General features: G+C 39.9%; 2 protein-coding genes across 2 annotated transcripts in view; one reads left to right on the plus strand and one right to left on the minus strand.

Annotated features, from left to right (window-relative positions):
* Nucleotides 1–4,076, plus strand: part of ap1g2 (adaptor related protein complex 1 subunit gamma 2) — a 66,729-nt gene extending 62,653 nt beyond the window's left edge. Inside the window, exon 22 of the mRNA XM_028793724.2 lies at nt 2,543–4,076. Coding sequence (XP_028649557.1) covers nt 2,543–2,644 — 102 coding nt within the window. The 3' untranslated portion in view covers nt 2,645–4,076. The remainder of the gene's footprint in view (nt 1–2,542) is intronic.
* Nucleotides 4,077–9,786: 5,710 nt separating this feature from the next.
* LOC114645265 (charged multivesicular body protein 4a-like) lies at nt 9,787–18,928 on the minus strand. Its single transcript, XM_051922484.1, has 6 exons — nt 18,602–18,928; nt 15,157–15,334; nt 13,387–13,614; nt 11,512–11,608; nt 10,151–10,268; nt 9,787–9,833 (listed from the first exon to the last, which is right to left on the minus strand). Exons 1-6 carry the CDS (start codon nt 18,744–18,746, stop codon nt 9,787–9,789), a joined length of 813 nt encoding a protein of 270 aa, XP_051778444.1. The 5' UTR covers nt 18,747–18,928.
* Nucleotides 18,929–21,285: the final 2,357 nt, after the last annotated feature.

Genomic DNA, 21,285 nt, shown 5'->3' on the forward strand with positions numbered 1-21,285 from the left:
TACCTCATTTTTTTTTTTTACGATCTCTGAGATCTTGCTTTTTTCGGTTCAAGGCTTCATAAGCTCTTTTATGTTCAATGTTGTACTTAATAAGTACTAATTATCCCAAACCATGATCTTTGAATGTTGCAAGACTTTCGCCTTGTATGTAGATCGGGGTAATTACATTCATTGCATTCCTAGTCTGAATCACAATCTGATTGTATGGGTGGTTACCTGGCACTGTAGGGTTGCCACCCGTCCTTTAAAATACGGAATTGTGCCGCGTTTGAGAATGAAATTGCGCGTCCCGTTTTGAATCAATACTGGATGGGATTTATCCCGTATTTTTTGTATCATTTTTTTTTTAAAGCAGCGTCTCATGCAAATCATCCCACATGCATTTTATGAAGATGCCTCCTTTCCTACTTTTGATTGGGTAATACTTGATGTCATCGTTAGTTTGATTGGTGTTTTTAACTGTCCAGTGAGGAGGGCGTGTCTTTTAAGTAGAGTCTGCAAAGTGTTGGCACTGAGATGTTGCGTCAGCGCCATAGTTGAAGCCCCTAACGTTGCGGTCAGCAAGTCGGCTAACATCCGCCATGTGCCGTCTTTCAGTTGCGAGAAGCAGATCATAGAATGTTTGAAACTGTTGCCCCTAACGTTGCGCCACGGCGTGTGCTTCGTTTATACCTTGTGTCTTCTCATTAAACTTTTATCTCGCGAATATGTTATTGCAATCCGCAGCGGGAGCGTTTCTATAAACTTAATTTAAACTTACGTTTTACACCGTGCTTTGTTTCCCTTATGAACATGCTTGTATGCTTAACTCGCTCCGTTCTCAATTGTTTAATAAATTTTTTGCTCTTCGCTGTTTGCGGCTGTTCCTCCATTTCCCCCTACTTCGTTCTTTTATCTCGCGAATATGTTATTGCAATCCTTAACGGGAGCGTTTCAATAAACTGATTGAAAATAGTTTTGCATTTACCTTTTTAGTAAAAGGCGAGCTTTTAAGCCTGAGAAATCACCCCGTAAATGCACACGTTTAATTGGACATGTGTTAATATGTATGGTTACACAGTATTAAAAGACAGTGAACAACGTCAGTTACCTTTTTTCCCGCGTTTGATAAAAGGTGAGCTTTTAAGCCTCAGAAATCACCCCGTAAATGCACACGTTTAATTGCACATGTGTTAATATGTATGCTCACACAGTATTAAAAGACAGTCAAAAATTAACATCATTTACCTTCGTTCCCGCGTGTGACTCGTGCTGTAAATGTCTTCCTTGTTTTTAGTTCACGTGATTATGTAGGAGGCGTGATGACGCGATACGTGACTCCGCCTCCTCCATTACAGTGTATGGACAAAAAATATGTTCCAGTTATGACCATTATGCTTTGAATTTCGAAATGAAACCTGCCTAACTTTTGTAAGTAAGCTGTAAGGAATGAGCCTGCCAAATTTCAGCCTTCCACCTACACGGGAAGTTGGAGAATTAGTGATGAGTCAGTCAGTCAGTCAGTCAGTCAGTGAGTGAGTCAGTCAGTGAGGGCTTTGCCTTTTATTATTATAGATTCTGTGTGGCCACCATGAAATAAAGCCAGTTTAAGAAGCACAAAACGATTAACGACTGGGTTGGGGAAAATTTAGAATATGAAGCATTTAACATGTGCTACTTTAGTTACAATGGGGTTTGAAAGCTAAACATCGATTTTAAGATGGAGTTTGTGACATTCTAGTTTAATGACAAAATAAACTATAAGATTAAAGCGGAAATTTTGAGATTAAAATCGACATAGACCTTTTTTTTTTTCTTTTCAGACGGTGGGCTGCAGTTTGCCTTTTCATGGCGACATTGATATCTGATCACTTCCATTTTTATTTCAGGCATTGTCTGCCACTCCATCAATTTGCTTTTGTTGCTCATATCACTGCCTGAGCCACCAAATAGTATGTTTTTCCTTGCATCGACTTCACTGTCTAGGACCTCCATTTCATATTTGATGAAATTCTTTTTTATGTGTGCTTTTGATATTGTCTTTTAACAAAACACTGAACAGACGGGGCTATTTATATTTATTTGCATACTCAAATATATGAACTTCTCGGAGGAGCCAGGGTGGGACTGTAGGTGCGTGCATGTGCATTAAAATTTTTGTTGATTGGGATTTATAAAGAGAAGTTCATAGAACTTTGCTTACACACAGTTTTATGCATCTGAATTTTTTTGTGCTTGCACACATTTCCAGTTTTGTCCATATGTCATGTTTCAGTGTAAATTCTACACAGTTTTATACATGAGGCCCCAGCTCCAGTCAGAGCAAAAAGTCCTCGATTCATTGTTAAATACTTTATACTGTGTCTACAATTTTGAAGGCTCATTCTACAACTGCTCCTGGTGTACTAAAGTGTAAACTCTCTTGTAACTGTCCTGTAGTTTTGTCTCGATTACCTACTTGATTTATTCTCCATTGTACTCTTTCACAAATGTTTTGTTAATGCAAGTTCCTGGATGTGTTTACAAGTTTGGATCTCTAATTATCATTTTTAATTTGTTTCAGGTATCGCTAAAAATGAGGCTGCGTCTTTCATACTCCATTGAAGGAAGTACTGTTCAAGATATCTGTGAGGTCAACAACTTTCCGCCTCAAACATGGCAGTGATTGTGCCTTGGGTTTTTGTTTTCTTAATACCTCTACAAGGTTTCTGAAGATTAACAATGTTTGCTTTCCAACAGCTCTAAAATTTGGACCCATCAATTATTGCTGGACAGTAATGTGAGGTGCCAATAGTAAATGGTTATTGTGTTTTAAAGACATGAATTAGTAAAGCTTCAAGGTTTAGACCAGGAGGCACTTCTTCACGCATGGAGTCGTGGAGTTCAAGTGATAAACTGTCTGGTTGAGTTACTGTGGCTAGTAGTTAACCAAATTCGCTTGATGGACTGAGTGGTCTCTTCTCTTTTGTCCATTAACCAAATTCGCTTGATGGACTGAGTGGTCTGTTCTCTTTTGTCCCACTTATTATTAGATTGCTGGTGTAAGCTTTTGAAGCAGTCCATTAAAGAGCCAGCAGGGGAAACTGTGGAGCCGGAAATCTGCGACAACAAAATGATTGCTAGATGACAGTGGGGTAAAGAGGTGCCTGAGGTCTGTTGTAGGAGCTCGGCTGTACTAAATATTGTCTAAACACCGAAGGGTACTTAACTGAGTACTGGAGTGTGGCCTTTCATTCATAGTCTTGACAAAAGCATATTGACTCAGGTAAAAAATATAGATATATATATATATATATATATATAAGTAGTCTTATCATTAAAAGACAACTTTTTCTAAAGCAGCTTTCTGCTTTCAATGAGAATTTGATGTAACCAACATCAAAAATGCCTTCTTCCGAGTAAAAAAAAAAAAAACCTGCAAACCTTCAGCAAATTAACTAGCATTCACTGTGCTCATGGTCATTCAGTTGAACTCAGATACATTTTGAGGATTACATGCCTTTCATGATTGAATAGCATTTTTATAAAATAAGACCAACTAATGAGAACCAGGCTGCCATTCAAATATTATATAATAGATTTTTGAACTCCTTAAATCCAAAATCAGAAAACTGTAAATCAGTACACAGATGTAAGCAATAGAAACATGTCACATAAGAGAGTGACCTCTTCTGGGCCTCAAAAAGTAATTTCTACTGATAGACAAGTATGATAACTAAGGACTTCTTTGTCAACTCAAGTGAAAAAGTCTGTCTGGAAAGTAACATTCAAATTGAAAATTCTTATGAATATTTGCAAGAATTGGGAACAGGGAGAAATGTTGGATTATGCTGTCTAAATCAGTTTGTCTGGGGGCCCCATGTTGTGGAAGGATTCTAGTTTCCAATGTTTGCTCTTCTTCTTCTAACTTCTTAAATAATGCAATCCCTTTTGACAGATTTCAGAAAGACATCTTGGTTTGTTTATTTGATGTGCTGAGGAAATTACTAAAAATATAAACAAGTGAAAATGTCAGTTTTGACCCTTTGGAGTCTGTTTCTGTTTCTTTCTGTGGGAATTGCAGGCTAATTAATTTTTGAATAAAGACAACCCAAAAAGATTTTCAAAGTTATTTTATTTGTCTCTTAATGTACAGCTATCCAAACAGAAATGAACAAAGTATGTGTCACATGAAAGAGCAGTAAGAGAACTCATGGAACGTCCGGCAAAAAGTAGACAACTTATGTAATATGCAACACTTCTGTCATTTAGGAACTGTCATATAATAAGGTTACTTGGTTTGGAAAACGTTACTCGATGGACCCTTGCTGAAAGTACAAGTCAATCACTGCATTAAGGAATAGGACAGAACAGACAGCACCACAACAGAAACTCTCAAAGTAAGTCTGGAGACCCTCACAGGACCTCTCCTCGGTTAACTGAAGCATTTTGGTAATAAAGGAGAAAATCCAGAAAATTATGCCAACATTTTTAACCCACCCAGTTAATAAACTGTTTTTTTTTCCATTTGGAGACAAGGCTGATCTAAACAACATACTGTAGTGTATAAAGGAATGAGCCATCCTTTAAAGGGATGCCACTCCATCACTGGGGCGTTCAATTCATTTTTGCAATTTGTGTCACACAAGATGTAAAATTAGTTATGTAGCTTAAAATTAAAAACTATTCAGGCTATTCAACAACTGTAACAATGATAAACAATTATCCATCCATTACACATGGCAAAAAGGAGTTTGCTTACTGAACACATTTGTGGATTTTGGCCTGCTTCTCTCAAAAGTCACTTACTGTTTTACTTCAGTCACCTATTGTGGTGATTTCCTCTCATATTAATTTAAATATACGGTATAACAGCTACAACTGGAACATCCGAGGTGATCTAAAAGTGGTGGCACTGTACAGTAGCTCAAATATACCGAGCACTGTGACAGCAGTGCTAAAAACTCTTTTTGTCACATTAAAAACAACTGGCCGCTCCAGGGCAGAAGTGTGTGGCATATAAACCACTTGTCAATTCAACAGAGAAATGTATTCCTCCTCTTCATATACAACTTGGCTGATGAACAATTTTGTGAAAGCGATGAACAACGATTAAATTTGAGACAGGTGTTCCCATGGATAACCAGTGCCAAGTTGAGGAAGTCATTTTAGTTGGTGTACAAATCAGACATGTCATCAATGACAAGCATCTTGAAGATCTGCTGGAGCAGCAGATTCACACTTGCACTTCTTCCCTGCTGCTAAGCTCAGTGCTGTCAGTGACCAACATGGTGAAAGGTTTCTACAGGACGTTGCAATGATGGAAAGGCAGTTTTAGGGTAAGCAGAATCTGTCAATGCTGGACAACTGTTGTTAGACACTAAACTGAGGACCATCAGATGCTAAGGACAAATGGCAGGAAAACATTTTTTATCTCAGATGAATGTATGCAATATGTCAGAATAATTAAGTGATAATAATAAACAGGCTAAATTCAGTATCAGTGAATTTCATGTTTTACCAAATTCCTATGTAATACAGTCAATCTGAAATTGTATTTGTGTTCTTGAAGCTGCCTATCACAATTGGCAAAAGCAAAATGTTTGGGGGAAAAAAAAAGTTGTTGTCCAATGTTTAAAACAGTTCAAAGTGTCAGGATGACTGAAGCTGTCCTAGCAAGATGACATACAACACACAAGCCAGCCCTTCAAAGGTCACACTCACTCGTTTTTGGACAATTAAGTACCTGAAGGAAATGGCACCTTGACACAAGGAGAGCAAGCCATCCCCACATGGGATTTGGCCCCAGGATACTGGGTAAGTACTGTGACACCAGTAAACAGTAATGCTTTTTTATTATGTGGCAAGAAAATGTTTTAAAAGAAGAGTAAAAGATTTATACATATTTATTGTTTCCTGGTACCAAGTAAATTGCCTTTTATTTTTCACTTACCCCTATGTTTCTGTTCCTAATTTTCAAGAGTTCAGCTGTATTTAATTTCCCCATAATCCACGGAAAAACAAAAAACAGTGGATACAGAAAGCATCCAGACTCCCTTCACATTCTAAACACTTTATTGTGTTGTAGGTTTAATTTTAAAAGGATACATCTGACATTTGTGTCTATCAGCCTACACTCAGTAAATGTGTGTTTTCAGAAAGGTTGGCTTCTGTCCTTACACTCAGTGCTGCTGTGATGATGATGTCTGCCTCCCTGTGACTCTACACTGCTTGGATTAAATTTAAGATGAAATGTACAGTATAATGTCTCTTCAGTTCTTACCAGACACACTTAATGTCTCCCTCATTAGATCCATGCAACTGCAGCATGCAGTATCTCTACAAAGCAATGCAATAATTAATCCAAAATAACACAATATTTATTGTGAATAACACAATTCTTTTACAAAATAACACCAAAGACATGTTTTGAGCAGCAGGAACAAGCTTCAATACAGTTCTTTATTAGATATTTTTGTACCACTGAGTCATTTTAAAGAATCCATATTACTAACCGAGAATGCTAAACCGGATGATGGACGCAGGCACATCCGGCAATGGGCCGTAGCTGCAAAAAGACGTACTGCGCAGGCGCAAAAAGAGTCCGCGAGAGTCGGCTGAGGAGCCGAGAAAGGCGGACAAAAGAGGGCGAGAGGCGGACAAGACCACAGAAAAAAGGAGTGAGCACAGGAAAAATGGAGAAATGAGGAAACGCAGGCAAAGCACGAAACACATTGCACACGAAACTAGACCCAAAAAAAAGAGGCTCGCGCACAACAGCAAGGCACCCCCCCCCTACAGGCACCAGACGGGACACACACCAAGAGGGGGATTCAACAAGCCCATGGAACACAAAAAAAAGAACACAAAACCACCCCACAGACCCTACAAGCAAGGGACGGGACACACACAAACAGGGGGATTCGACAAGACACAGGAACACAAAAAGAAAGAAGACGCTCGCGCGACAACAATCCTCAACCGACCCCCCCCACACACACACACACATCCATAAGAAGTGACACCCAAAGCCACATATTCTAAAGTGAACATCAACACCTTCACACTAGACAGCATAGGTGTCAGCATTGGTGTATCTCCTTACAATAAAGCACTATTAACCGTTCAACTGCAGAAAAGGAAACATATTAACAGTGACTGCGATCCTCCTTATTACTTATCCATATTTCGCATGCTGAGAAAGAAACAAGTCATGAATACACGGTCACGGGTACAAAACGAAAAGGAAAGGATAACAGGAACAAACACACGAACAAGAAAGAAACAACAAAATAGACGGCTATGCAGCATAGGTGGATCTCATTACAATAAGGCACTATTAACCGTTCAACCGCAGAAAAGGCTCCATATTAACAGTGAGTGCAATACTCCTTATTACTTATCCATATTTCTAAAAGAAAAAATGACTCGACTCCAAAAACGCAAAGCTCAACTAAAGCTTCTAACTAACGATGTACCTAAAAGTAAAACCTTTATGAACTGCATTACATCCTACAATACTTCATTTAATATGCACAAATCTACATCCTAGATCCACATGACGCAAACTATCAATCAAAGTGCTGCAACGCAACAGGCACGGATTCAAAACAAAACACCTCCCGTCTCAGACATACGTTGATGGCAGCGAAGGCTGCAACGGGCTTCTCACACAGCACAGGCAAATCGATTACAGCTCCAAAACAACACGTCCCAAATACTACACATGCAACAACGCGCCTCTCAAACGGCACAAGCAAAACATACATCAGGAAAATTCATTCGGATTAATGAATGTCATTTGCAATCATTGTCATTCAGTTCACTTCCCTGAAGAAACAACTGGCAATACAAGTAATACATTTACACGTTGTTGTCAAAAGGGTCAAATTAGACTGCCTTCTTTACATTCATATACTGAATATCTACAGAAGCTTATAACTGACGATATACCTGAAAGTGAAATCTTTATCAACTACATTAGATCCTACAAATCGGAATCCACTATGAACATTAACAGTGGCACTGCACGTCACATCCGTCTTGAAAAAATGTTTATTGATGAATGTTCAATGGCATGAACAAACGTTTATGAATAATAATATTCGATTTGGAGGAAAGGTACTTTTATGAGGAGGAGATTTTAGACAGTGATTAGCTATTCTTCCAGATACCATGCACTCAGCTATTGTTCAGTGCACCTTAAAATACGCAGACAGTTGGCATTGCTTTCAAAAGATACAGTTAGTAAAAAAGATACGATATCCAGAACCAGATCATAACAATTGCTTATTACAACTGAGAGATGGTACACTCACGAATACAGATGGACTTCAGCCACATATTATTACAATTCCTCAAGCCTTTATCTGCGACGACTTAGTTACAGAGAGATTTGGAACAGCAATCTCATTAGACCAAATGCCCCTTTTAACACAACGCACTATATTATGTCCAAAAAATATTAATGTGGAAAACATAAATACCCAAGTCATTCCATTACTTCCTGGAAAGACACAACTCTTTCTAAGCTCTGACAAACTTGACTCTGATCACAACAATAACCATCTTAAATGACCTTACAAGTTCTGAGCTGGAATTACCTTTTACACTTAAACGGCGTGTACAAAGAAATTTTCAAATAAACCTTTACACTGTGCCACACACTTTATTGTTTGCTTTCTATTTGCATCATCTACACCGTCACACTATTCTATATCTCATTCATATATCACGCTCTTTGTCATTCCCAACACCAGGGGTTGGCGAGCGAAGCGAGCAGGGGGCAGAGCCCCCTAGTAGCAATAACAGAAAGTAACTACCCTTTTTCAGTAGACTGCATTAAATGGCTGCTTTTTGGCAGCACTTTGCAATGTCGTTTAGTTAAAAACGCAGCCCAAATAGGCTTATGGTGGTTGAATAGCTTTCAAAGACGGCAGAGTCCAATTCAGGTAATGGAAAAATGGCATCGGCTGATGTCCTGTTATTATTTGGTCATGTTGGAGGGTATATGACTAACTGTAGTTCAAATTACTTTAACCTAACATTTTCAAAAGAAGTACCAAATGAAGAATTCAAACATTTCTCTTGTTGTACTACTGTTGCTGTTTCAGACCATGATAGAGAGCAGCTCTGGAGATTTACCGATAAATTATAGTGTCATAAAAATGAAATCATTAAAATGTGCAGATCATGCCGGCCTGAGGTTGTTTCTAGTGTCACATAAATATGTATTTGTTCACTCCATTCTTACAGAGCGACACCTAGATTCATGTTATATGCTTTACTTTTTTTTTTTTTTTTGCTGTTTTTTTACTTTACAGTTACTAAAGCAGCTGGAGAGGTGAGCTGGTGTAGCAGAGTGGTGGCTTCATCTCCTGCACCTCATTTCACCATCAGGAGCAGCTATTGGCCAAGTAACAGGAAAAAAAATGTTCCAAATCTACAAGCTGAAGTCACTTCACTCAAATGAAAACTGAAGCAGTAAACAAATCGCCAAGTGACATCGCACAGAATACTTCTGCGTTTAAGACAGATAAGTTTGAAGTTTGAACTTTCACCAATGTTTCTCAGTAAGAGATTTTGAAAGTTTAAACCTTTGTTCAGTGCACTCTATTCCAGATAACCCCAAGAAAATGAAAGTCTCCTGATAAATGTCCTTGAAGAAAAAGTGTACCAGACTTCAACAAAATTGTTCCACTGGCTGATGTGGACAGAAAACAAACATGGCGATCACAGTAAGTACTTTTCTCATTAAAACAGGAAAGCAATAAAAATGACTACAGTTCAGTCTTGAAGAAACTAAAGCTAATCATTCAGTGTTGTTCTTCAAGAAGCCCATTCTGCTAGCTTTCTTATCTCCTGTTCATCCTCATCTATTTGAAAAAAAACAGGAACAAAAACAATGGTTTAGGAGAAATCCCCAGAACACTTCGCCAGCCATTCTGAAGTCTCTTCAATCCCATTTGGCCTGTCCCAGCAGCACTGGGGGACAAGGCACCCTCCACATCCACACACCCACCCCCATATTAGGGCAGTTTGGAATCGCCATTTAACCATAACCTGCACATCTATTGTGATTTGGGACGAAAACCCACACTGAGATGGGGACAACAAGCAAACTCCACACAGAAGATGATGTGAGGCTGAGACCGCTGCACTGCTATGCACCCCACCCCATATCATTTCTCACCTTTTTGGCCTACTGGTATTGATGGCAACTCGCTCGGGGCACTGGGAAGCTGAAAGGGCTGCAGCTCTTCCTCTATTTCTTCCTGCTTCAGATCCTCCAGTTCTGACAGTAGCTCATCCTTTAAAGGAAGCGCAGTTACATTTAGCAGATATCCAAGTATACAAAATAAAACCAAGAACTGCTAAACACACACCCTCATCTACAGAGCACACGCAACATTGTTCGTTTGTTAAGATGTAGGCGTGGCTGTCACATTGGCACAGGGTGTCATACCTACGGATGTTCTCTTTCTACATTAACTAATTCCATTTACATTGATGGCCATTTTTATGCCCCCTTAAATTCAGTTCAGGGTCACAAGTGTGACCAGCAGGGGGCGCTCCAGCCGCCCAACACCCGACATAAGCAGACGCCAGACAAGTTCAGCACAGGCACAGGTTTTATTTAATTAGGCTGTGGGAAACTCTTAAGTAAGTGTGTCCCACCAGACTTCAACCACAGTTATAAAACACAGTGTAAAAGCACCAAGCCAGTCTTTGCTTCTCTTTCTTTATTCTGTTCTTCTTCCTCTATTCCTCCTCCAGCAGGCTTTGTCTCTCTCTCCCTCCCGACTCCTGAAGCAGTGGCAGTGGGCTTCTTTTGTCCTGCACCCGGGAGTACTTCCAGCAGCCTGTTAGCGTGGTCTGGGTGGGGTGAAAGCCCAATGAAGTAGGGCTCCACAGTCCCTGCAGCACTCCCTAGCGGCACCCACAGAAACCCCCAATGGTTGTTCTGAACTCCCAACTCCCATGTTGCCCTGTGGGAGTCCGAGGCACCACTGCAACCCAGGTGGGCTGCCATCTAGTGCTCTGGGGGAGATAATGCCCTGCCCTTCCATTACATAGGCATGCCAGCTAGGTAAGGGCCCTGGTCATCTGACACAAAGGCTAAGTGCATGTTGTTAAATGAGAATTATTTCTGACACATTTCCAGTATTCAATGTTAAAACATGTAACCTTAAACATTTGAGCACACGCTCAGACACAATCAATCCATGAAAGCACAAGGAGAACATGCAAACTCCATGCAGACCCAAGTGCTGTGAGGCAGGAATGACAGCTCTGTGCTACCATGCTAAATACATGAGAAGACATCTTTACTAAACTTAGTAAATTTTATACTGATTAAAACTAAATGTAATGCCTTATAACTTTAGTTCACGTCTTCTCACTTGTTTGCACTCAACACGTGCTCACTTAATCTCTTCCTCAACTGCTGCCATTAGGTGACTGATGCACACCCGTGCACAATGTCACCAGCAGCAGCAGCAGGAAGTATCTATTCGAAATAACACAATACATGGTGGGAATAAGCTTGTGTACCTTTCCTTCATCCCGTAGGCCTAATAACATGAATTGCTGGATTCCCTGACAAGTCTCCTTTCTGTCTGGATAACAGGCGTCCTCTTCTAGATGGTGCCTGAACAATAGGAGGCAGCTTCCATATCCTGATTATTTAGCCCATAATACCCAGAAGGCGATCCAAACACTTTAATTTTCTACCAATTTTATTAATGTACACAATTCTCCTTTTTTATCTGATTTCTTTCAGTTTTCATTTTCTTACCCATGTGACCGATGATTCCTAAAGTGACATGAATTTTTCTCTTGATGACTTCAGTGGTGCACAAGCAGAGCCCAAACGGAAGGCACTTGGACAGCCAGAGCACAGGGGATCCAAACACATAAGCAAGCAGGCCCGCTGTATGGCTCTCACTCGCCGTTGGCTTGTTTTTATTGGTTAGGATGTCACACAACAATACACTCTTGACGACAGCTCATTGGCCAAGACAGCTCTATACCTGAGCCAACAGGACAAGTGAACACAAGGAAGACCAAAAAAAAAAAAGGCTGACTCGACAGAATCAAAGAGGATATACAGTATGTGGCAACTTAGTGCCATCAACCAGAACAGTGACTTTGCACATTCTCCACAAGTTTACACTTTTTTTTTTTAATCTTGGCAATAGTCTCATCTCAAGATTTATATAACCGTAAATGGTTGAGAGTAGGGCGGGACTTGAAAAAATCTCTTGGCAATCAGTCTTGTCTCATCTCAAGATTTTCTTTTATAATAGAGAGATAAGGTACCACTCTACTCAGGCATCCCCCCACATCCTTACGGCATGCATACTGAATTTGTCAATCTGAACTGTCCTGATGTCAGTGACTGTGCTCTGTGATGGGCTAGTGGTCCAAGTCTGATTCCTTTCCTGTTCCCATTGCTTTCATGACAGATTCCAACCCCTCAAGACTGCGTTAGTTCGGAAAATGGGCACCAACAGATTCCAACCCCTCAAGACTGCGTTAGTTTGGAAAATGGGCACCAGCAGATTCCAACCCCTCAAGACTGCGTTAGTTAGGAAAATGAGCACTAATATGCTTCACTATTGTGTCAGTCTCCTTATAAAATGCATAAGTGGAATAGGTGGTCCAACATTGTCTGACCATCTACGTAGCTCCCTTAGCATTACGTTTAACCCAGGAAGATTTTTTTTTAACAAGAAAAAATGTTATTACATGTAACAAACATGGAAATACCAAAACGTCAATATAAATACAGCAGGAAAGGTAAGCTTAGTGTCCACTGCCATACTGATGCAGATTTAGTACAAGTCCCTTGTATGACCTGATTTGAGACAGCTGGCAACGCACAGCCCGATGTTTCAATTGGGACAGCTGAAGTATATTTCTTTGCAGACTTTTTTTTTCTTGCACACGAGAGGGTATAATGACAGTGCCTGATCTGCATGATTGATGTGCCCCTTGTGTTACTGCAGGCTACCACAGAGCAGGACTTGATGGGTAGTCTTAATAGGTAAATTTTACTATCTCAGAGGTACAAGGGTGTTGTACTGTGTTAGCCATGGTGGATGTAGTGAGAAATCAAGTAAAATGACACCTTTTATTGGCTAACTAAAAAGATTACAATATTAAAATTTTGGGGCAACTCGGGACCCTTCTTCACGCACATTGCATCTTGCCTGAAGAAGGGGCCTGAGTTGCCCCAAAACTTGAATATTGTAGTCTCTCTAGTTAGCCAATAAAAGGTGTCATTTTTCTTGATTTCTCTATTACCCAGAGGGAAATTTGTTTGCAGCAGGAAAGTACAAAAACAGAAGACATTTTTACAGATATCCAATAGATGAAGAACAAAGACTCACTTCCTGCAGTCAGTGCCCCGCTCTAGACACTAACATCAGCCCATGTGTTCTCACTATAGGGGGCAACCTTCGCAACAAAGAGATCAACAAACAAACCTTATTAAAGGAGATTGTAATGTGCTGTAGGATGTTGAAATTAGGTGGTACCTCATCAATGTCATCTGCGAAGCCAATTGGTGTTGATATGGCATCCGAGATCTCATGTTCAATCTCCTGCTGCTCTGTGATTTCAGTCATCAGCTTGTCAATACGGTCAGTGTCCCTGTAATGACCGGACAGAAGCTCATTAAAACATTGCCTAACAGTTGCACATCCATTCATTTTCTGAACCTCATTACCAATTTAGAGTAGCATGGAGATGGCATCTATCCTGGCAGCATTGGGCATAGCCAACCCATAATGGGGCACCAGTTCATCCCAGAGTGCCCTCATGCAAACAGCCACATTCATTCATATGAGGTGATTTTAGAGTCAGCAACATTCAGTAAAAGACGTACAGCCTAAGCAAATAAGGAATGACCCAGGCAAGGGACCTTATGGCATTTTGGTTGACTTTAAGGTTATTACAGTATGTGAAAACTGTTCTCTTAATAGAGGTGAAATACTTGCACTGGCTGGTAGGCATATAACATTTTGTGTAAATTTAATATTTTGCTTACTCTCTTTCCACAAGAAGGGTCACCACCACTCCTGAATCCAATCACCTTGGCCAGGGGTCCCCAACTCCTTCCTGGAGGGCAACAATAGCTGCAGGGTTTCATTCTAACCCTTTTCTTAATTAGTGACCTGCTTTTGCTGCTCATTAACTTCTTTTGAATTAATTGTAATTGGCTTGCTCTTGAAGACTCTGACCCCTTAATTGTTTCTTTTTCCTTAATTAGCAGCCAAACAATAATGAGATACATCCATCCATCCATTTTCCAACCCGCTGAATCCGAACACAGGGTCACGGGGGTCTGCTGGAGCCAATCCCAGCCAACACAGGGCACAAGGCAGGGAACCAATCCTGGGCAGGGTGCCAACCCACCGCAGGACACACACAAACACACCCACACACCAAGCACACACTAGGGCCAATTTAGAATCGCCAATCCACCTAACCTGCATGTCTTTGGACTGTGGGAGGAAACCGGAGCGCCCGGAGGAAACCCACGCAGACACGGGGAGAACATGCAAACTCCACGCAGGGAGGACCTGGGAAGCGAACCCAGGTCCCCAGATCTCCCAACTGCGAGGCAGCAGCGCTACCCACTGCGCCACCGTGCCGCCCTAATGAGATACAAAATGAGCCAAAACAACTGGTGTCCATCACACAATATCTGAAAATAAAGAAAGGTGAAGGTCTCAGGAATGTTGATCTGCTCAGACCCCCAAACGTTTTTTAACACTGCTCTTAGAAAAGAGAAAATCATCACTTTTGGAAATGTATGCTATTGCACAATGAGAGCAGCAACTAGCCATGAAATTAAAGAACAGGTTTAATTAACAGCAAGACTCTCCGTCTAAGTAAGCAACTGGTTGGAGTTTGAGGCCCTGACTTAGTTGGTCTTCTTTTGGCTCACTCACTTCACATTTCATTTCTGTTTGGGTGCCATTTTAGGAAAGAAATGAAGCAATTCAGGGGAACAAATTATAAAAAAACAAGTGAGTTAAAATGAAAGGAAATGGAGTTAATTAACAGCAAAAACAGGTCACCAATTAAGAAAAGCATTACAATGAAAACCTGCAGCCACTGCGGCCCTCCAGGACCGGAGTTGGGAACCCCTGACCTAGGCCTTCAAAACACTTGCATGCCAGAACCTACATGTTTTGATGTGCCATCTTCAAGGCAGCAGCTGCTGTTGACATGGTGTCCAGAACCTCTCTGTTGGTGGATGCATTTTCTAGGGCTTCCCGCTGATTCTCAATATTGCAGAGTATTCCATCAATTCGGGCCAAATGTTGTTGATATCTTTTCTTACGTTTCAGGGCCTGAAGGGCAACTATTAAAAATGTGAAGGAAAAAAACAATCTGTGAAAATGTGCCCCAAAATATTCATATAAGAATTAGTTTCCAAAGCAAGATCATACTGGAAGTTACACTACATATTCACCTTAATAAAAGGATAAGTGTCTGGGTTTCCGTCCAGTCACTATCTCTCTGTCACTCCAAAAAATGGCACATCACAAACATTTTTAGCAATAAAATGCATTGCATTTATCATTGCAACAGATGGCGTATCACAAACATTAACATTGCTTTTATGATTCCCATACCAAATGGCATATAACAGAAACATATGCATTGTATGGCGCACAGTAAATGTTAACGTCAAGGTCTACGTTGATTCCTTAGATTTCAACACATCTTAGACAGGTAGCACAGCTAGTTGCTCATAATTCAGCACATCACTAATTCCATTGGCTTAGGAGTGGAATTTTTTTATTTACATTTAACCAAAGCTTTCTACTGGAGAAAAAAAAACACCTTTTCCAAGAGCACTTCCATAGCTGTGGTCGTCTAATGCTGTTGGGCTAAGCTCCCAGCACCCTCGTGTGTTGTGTGCTTGAGGCTTTGTTCATGGCCTGCACTCGGAACTGCCAGCCAAGCTGGCACTCACTAACCATGGCCCTCAACTGGACAAGCTCGTTTAAAAATGGATGGAAGGATGGATGAATGTTTTATTGTGGAGAATAAATGGAAAATGAAGACTAAATTGTGTTAATGCTTCAACAGAAACATGGCTATGGTTTCATGAGGCAATGTTCCTTTCTCGCACAGTAAATTAACAGGTCACCTTCTATGTAAAATTGTTTAAATCTATTAGTTATATTTTTTACCAAAGAAATAATATTAAATATGTCCTCCTCTGAATGCCTGTGTGAATGTGACGGAGTCAGCTAGCCAGCTGCTACTCAGAGTGTAGAAATATGGAATCAACTGTGCTTTAACTTGGGATTTTTAACTTGGTTTAAAAACTAAACTAGTTGCGTTACTCGGCTTCTTGTACTTTTATCTGTACTCATAACGTTGCTGTTTATAGACTAAACAGAATACAGGAGCCTGTATTGTAATACAACATTAAATCACAGTGGATTTCATTTGACTTTTTGACAGTGGCACTAATTAAAAGAAAAAAAAAATGTGAAAGTGGCCTAAATTAATTACAAGTATAAACCTCAAAATGATTGATCACATAAACACACCCCCTTAAACATGATACACCTCACCAGTTATCACTGGTGCAGTTAGTTTTAGATGTCACATACAGTAATTAGTTCAATGGAGACTACCTGTCTGTAGTCAAGGGGTTTCAATTGATTCATTCTGGAAAGTCCGACTTGTGCCGAGACAGTATGGTGGGCTGACGTACACAATGAAGTCAAAGCAACACTCCAAGAAACTGAGTAAAAAGGAGACTGATACAAGAAAATATCCAAGTCACCGAATATCCCTTAGAGTCTAACTAAATCAGTCATTAAGAGATGAAGAGTTTGGCTTAGCTGGAAATCTGCCTAGAGCAGACTGTCCACAAAAACTGAGTGCTTTTGCAAGCAGGCGACTAGTAAGATAAGCCACCAAGAGACCTATGCAAACTCTGAAGGAGTTTCAAGCTACAGCGCCTGAGACTGGTTAGACTGTGCAGACAACAACTGTTGGTTTGGTGCTTCATCAGTCGCAGTTTTATGGAAGAGTGGAATTTGAAAAAAAAAAACAGAAGACACATGAGATCTCAGCTAGAGTTGTCAGAAGCTACATGGGATCTAAATACCATGTTTAGTGTAAACCAGGCATTGTACATTATTAAAGACACACCACCTCCAACATGAAGTATGGTGGAAGCAGCAGGCTTTTGAAGGCTTGTGAGGGTAAAAGATAAAATAAATGCAGGGACATCCTGGAGGATAATGTGATGTAATCAACAAGAAACCTGCATCTTGGAAGAAGATTTATTTTCCAGCAAGACAACAACCACAAGCATAAAGTCAAAGCTATACAGGAATGACATTAAAATAACAATATTAACGTCCTTAGAGTCAGGGTCCAGAGCCCATATTTATCAAGCATCTCACAATTATTCATAGGAATTGCCCTGAAAGGTCCGACAGGGATAATAATTTGTCCAGCATCAGAGCAAGACATAAGAAGTATTGTATGTAGCATCCTATTCTTACTCCCAGCTACAAGTTAGGAGTTTGTATTTGAGAATGAATGACATTTTATGGCAGCCCAAGTTGCAAAGTGGAACTCATGATGACATTTTTCAATTTCCTTGGAACTCACTTTGTAGTTTATGGATACTAGCGCTATGACTTTAGAACAAAGATAATAATAATAACAATATTAAAATAAGAAGGGAAACATAAGGTAGGGCGTTGTGCCAAGCTGCATGTAATTGTTGCCACTTCACAACATCATAAATAATACCGTAACAAGCACCAAGATGGGAAGACTGAGAGGCACACTGAATGACAGTAAAGCTCGATAACACGCGTGTTTATTTTAAAAGGAGTAATCCACAACTGTATATTCAGATGAAATACCTTCCAGCTCTTATGGCCACAGGATGTGCCATATAAATTAACCATTACACTGAAACTGGCCACGGCTATAAGTCAAGTTCATTTTCAAGGTAGTGTGGTGTGCCGTGCCTCTTTCTGTGATCCTCCCTTATCTTCTGCTGGGCTCTATTCATCCAGTGACCTGGGAGTCTGCACCTGCCTTCTTGAACTTCCAAAACTCGACAAGATTTTAACGCGTTCAACAAAGAAGAATGGGGGGAAAATTGCAGTGCCCAGATGTGCAAAGATGTTAAGACAGAGACTTGTACAGGCACACAGACTCAAGGCTGTCATGGCTGCCAAAGGTGCATCTAACTAAATACAAACTTCAAGAGGTGAACAGTTATGTGTTAAATTAGTTTACGTTTCATATTCATAATTTATTTCGATTAATTTGTAGAGATATCTATTCACTTTGACATTAAAAAAGATTTTTATGTTGATCAATAAAAAAACCAAATAGAATCTCCTGTGCTTCAATGTTGTAAAATAATACGTAAGAACTTGCAAGAGTGAATAGGCACTGACAGCGGATCGCTACCCTCTGCTCAGGCTGTATTTTTTGCTCAGGCTACGGCTCTCTAGCGTTATACGAGTGCATTGGAGGCGACAGTGCCACTTCATATCAACGGCTCCCTCTCATCCAAGACCTTCAAAGTTCGGGACAGTTTCACGAAACGTCAGCAGGATGCTCCAGTTGCTCTTACCCCTCTTGTTTCTGATTCCGTTCTGTTTGGCTATTAATAATTCTTTACTTATTTTCTGTTCCAAGAAGTCCTGTCTCTTTTTTAAGATTTCCTCTGTGTCCCGCAGGTTTTGTATCGTATCTTGGGAACTCGAATTTGCGTTCATCGCGGTTTTACCTGAAAAGATTCCAAGAAACGGTGAGATTCAAAGTTATAATTGCTTTAAACGGAGTTTTCGCTGTCGTTTGGGAAAAATTGCCTTTACCAAAAAGTTTCGAGAAGCCACTCATGTTCGCCTTGCTTAAGAAACTAGCCTCCCAGACACAGGCAATTCCAACACTGGCACTGTCAAAACAAATACGGCCAAATGACGCTATCTGCTTTCCCCCTCGTGTGATTTGACAAAAAGACCGACAGGTGCTCGGACAGCCGTGTGGGCGGGCCTCTAACATCTGATTGGCTAAGTCCGGAGGAGGAGGCGAGTCCAAATTGCCAAGCAACGAATCAAATGCAATTGTTGAATGTGGGAGGGAAGTATGTAAATCAGGAGACTTGGCAGTAGAAGACTTCAATCTGCCAGTACTGAGAAAAGGGTTCGGGTAACTAGATTGCGACTCCTGCAGGCCATAGAAGTAGAATGAGAAGAGAAGCTGTACAGCTTTTCCAATTCGAAAAAGAAAAGGAACTAAAAACGTTTTTCAACACGGAACAATGGCACCACAGAATCAGGTACGGATTCATAGAATAAAAAATCAGTATATTTAAAGAAGCTTCAGAGCCATTAATCAAAACTAATGAGGTTTATATTATACATAGCGTACGCTACGAATCCATTTGTTTTGTGTTTATCTTCATTACTGACATTGGCTAGATAGGCTATTTTTAAACATTTTAATTAATTCGTTGTTCCCTTTTATTATTTCCTTTTAATAGATGCGTCTTATTATTTCAACTATATTAACTTTTTAAGTTATGTTTATGATATTTTTGCGTATCTGCAAGGTTATATGAAAGATATTTATGTTTATCGTCGTTATTAACATTTGTTAGATATCTTATTTAACTTGATTTTCCAGTAATTGGAGAGTTAAATCAGCTATATATTTATAAAAGCATGATAGCGCTTTCTGCCGAATTAGTTTTACATATTATTTTTGTCTTGATTTCCACAGCCACATTTCTCCATATATGCAGAGAACATAAAACCAACATTGATTAAATGTCAAAATGAGTCCAAGTGCTCTCTTTGCAGTCCTACTGCCTCACCTTCAGAACTAAGAACCTCGCCTTGTAAAATGATGCAGGTAATTAGTGCCAGGAGTGTTTTATTATGCAGGTGTGTTTTACTTAAAAATTACACTAGATAGATAGACAGTAGGCTACATTCCTTACAAAGAATAATTATTGTTAGATTTTTGAAGTAGAACTTTTCAAATAAAATTTCAAAAGCTGAGCAAATCCTGCAGTTTCCATTGTTTGGCAAGTTTTACTTTCTACAGATGGAACACATTGTGTGTTACAAGTGGTCATTTCCATTGTTGTTTTTGTTTAAAAATCAATGTCAATAGTTTGCTGTATATCTCAGTATTTAATGTTTTTCTTTGATTAAATTTTTTTCTCCTTGTATTAGGGCCTTCTAAGTCAGATGAATAGTCATGACTGTGGAATTTGTCATGTCCATGGTATGACCATTTCATATTATAATTCTATTTTTGTGTATATCTGTATTTAATGTTATGTCCAGGATTGAAAATGACCATTTTGTGGTTTCTGTATAGAACACGCTGTATGTCATCCTTGATGCCTCCTTTGCTTTTTTTTTTGAGGCATGTCTCCACTTTAGTCCTCTCATCTTTCATTGTAGCATTTGTGGAGGGAGGATCATATCTGGGTGTGGGTTCCTGTTTTTAGCACTGTCTACAATTTGTATTGGGTATTTGTATTGAGTTCATGTTAATTATTTTTTACTTTTAATATTGCATTGGGTGTGACAAGGATGGACGGGATTAGAAATGAGTACATTAGAGGGTCAGCTCAAGTTGGACGGTTGGGAGACAAAGTCTGAGAGGTGAGATTGCCTTGGTTTGGACATGTGCAGAGGAGAGATGCTGGGTATATTGGGAGAAGGACGTTAAGGATAGAGCTACCAGGGAAAAGGAAAAGAGGAAAGCCTAAGAGAAGGTTTATGGATGTGTTGAGAGAGGACATGCAGGTGATGGGTGTAACAGAGCAAGATGTAGAGGACAGGAAGATATGGAAGAAGATGATCTGCTGTGGCAACCCCTAACGGGAACAGCCAAAAGAAGAAGAATAGAATTTTAAAAATCAATTCTGAAACGAACTGAAAGCCAATGAAAAGAGTTCAGTATTGGTGAAATATGGTCACGCATACGAGAGCCAGTCAATAAGTGACCAGCAGCGTTCTGGACTAGTTGTAGACGTCATAACGAGACTAGATCAACACATTCAAAGAACTTCTCCGAACGAGAAGTTATAAATGCATGGATGGTCTTTTCAAGATCACTTAAAGAAAGAAAAGTCTTAACCTAAACTAAAAGTCTCAGCTGCAAAAAGCTGCATTTAACCTCAGAATTTATGTGTCTGTTGAGTTTGAAAGAGCTGTATAAAATTACACCTAGGTTCGTAACTGAAGCTTTATGATGTATGGCAAGGGGTCCAAGAGCAACACCAGAGACACTCATTGA

Source organism: Erpetoichthys calabaricus, chromosome 2, assembly GCF_900747795.2.
Source record: "Erpetoichthys calabaricus chromosome 2, fErpCal1.3, whole genome shotgun sequence".
NCBI lineage: Eukaryota > Metazoa > Chordata > Cladistia > Polypteriformes > Polypteridae > Erpetoichthys > Erpetoichthys calabaricus.

Bases quoted from the DNA above. Each gene is read 5' to 3' on its own strand.
- LOC114645265 (XM_051922484.1), bottom strand. From the start codon at position 18,746: ATGAACGCAAATTCGAGTTCCCAAGATACGATACAAAACCTGCGGGAC. The intron at 11,609-13,386 runs GTTAGTGTCTAG...CCTATTGTTCAG, and splicing joins GTGAGAACACATGGGCTGAT to GCACCATCTAGAAGAGGACG. The intron at 10,269-11,511 runs GTACACAAGCTT...CTTCCTTTAAAG, and splicing joins GCCTACGGGATGAAGGAAAG to GATGAGCTACTGTCAGAACT.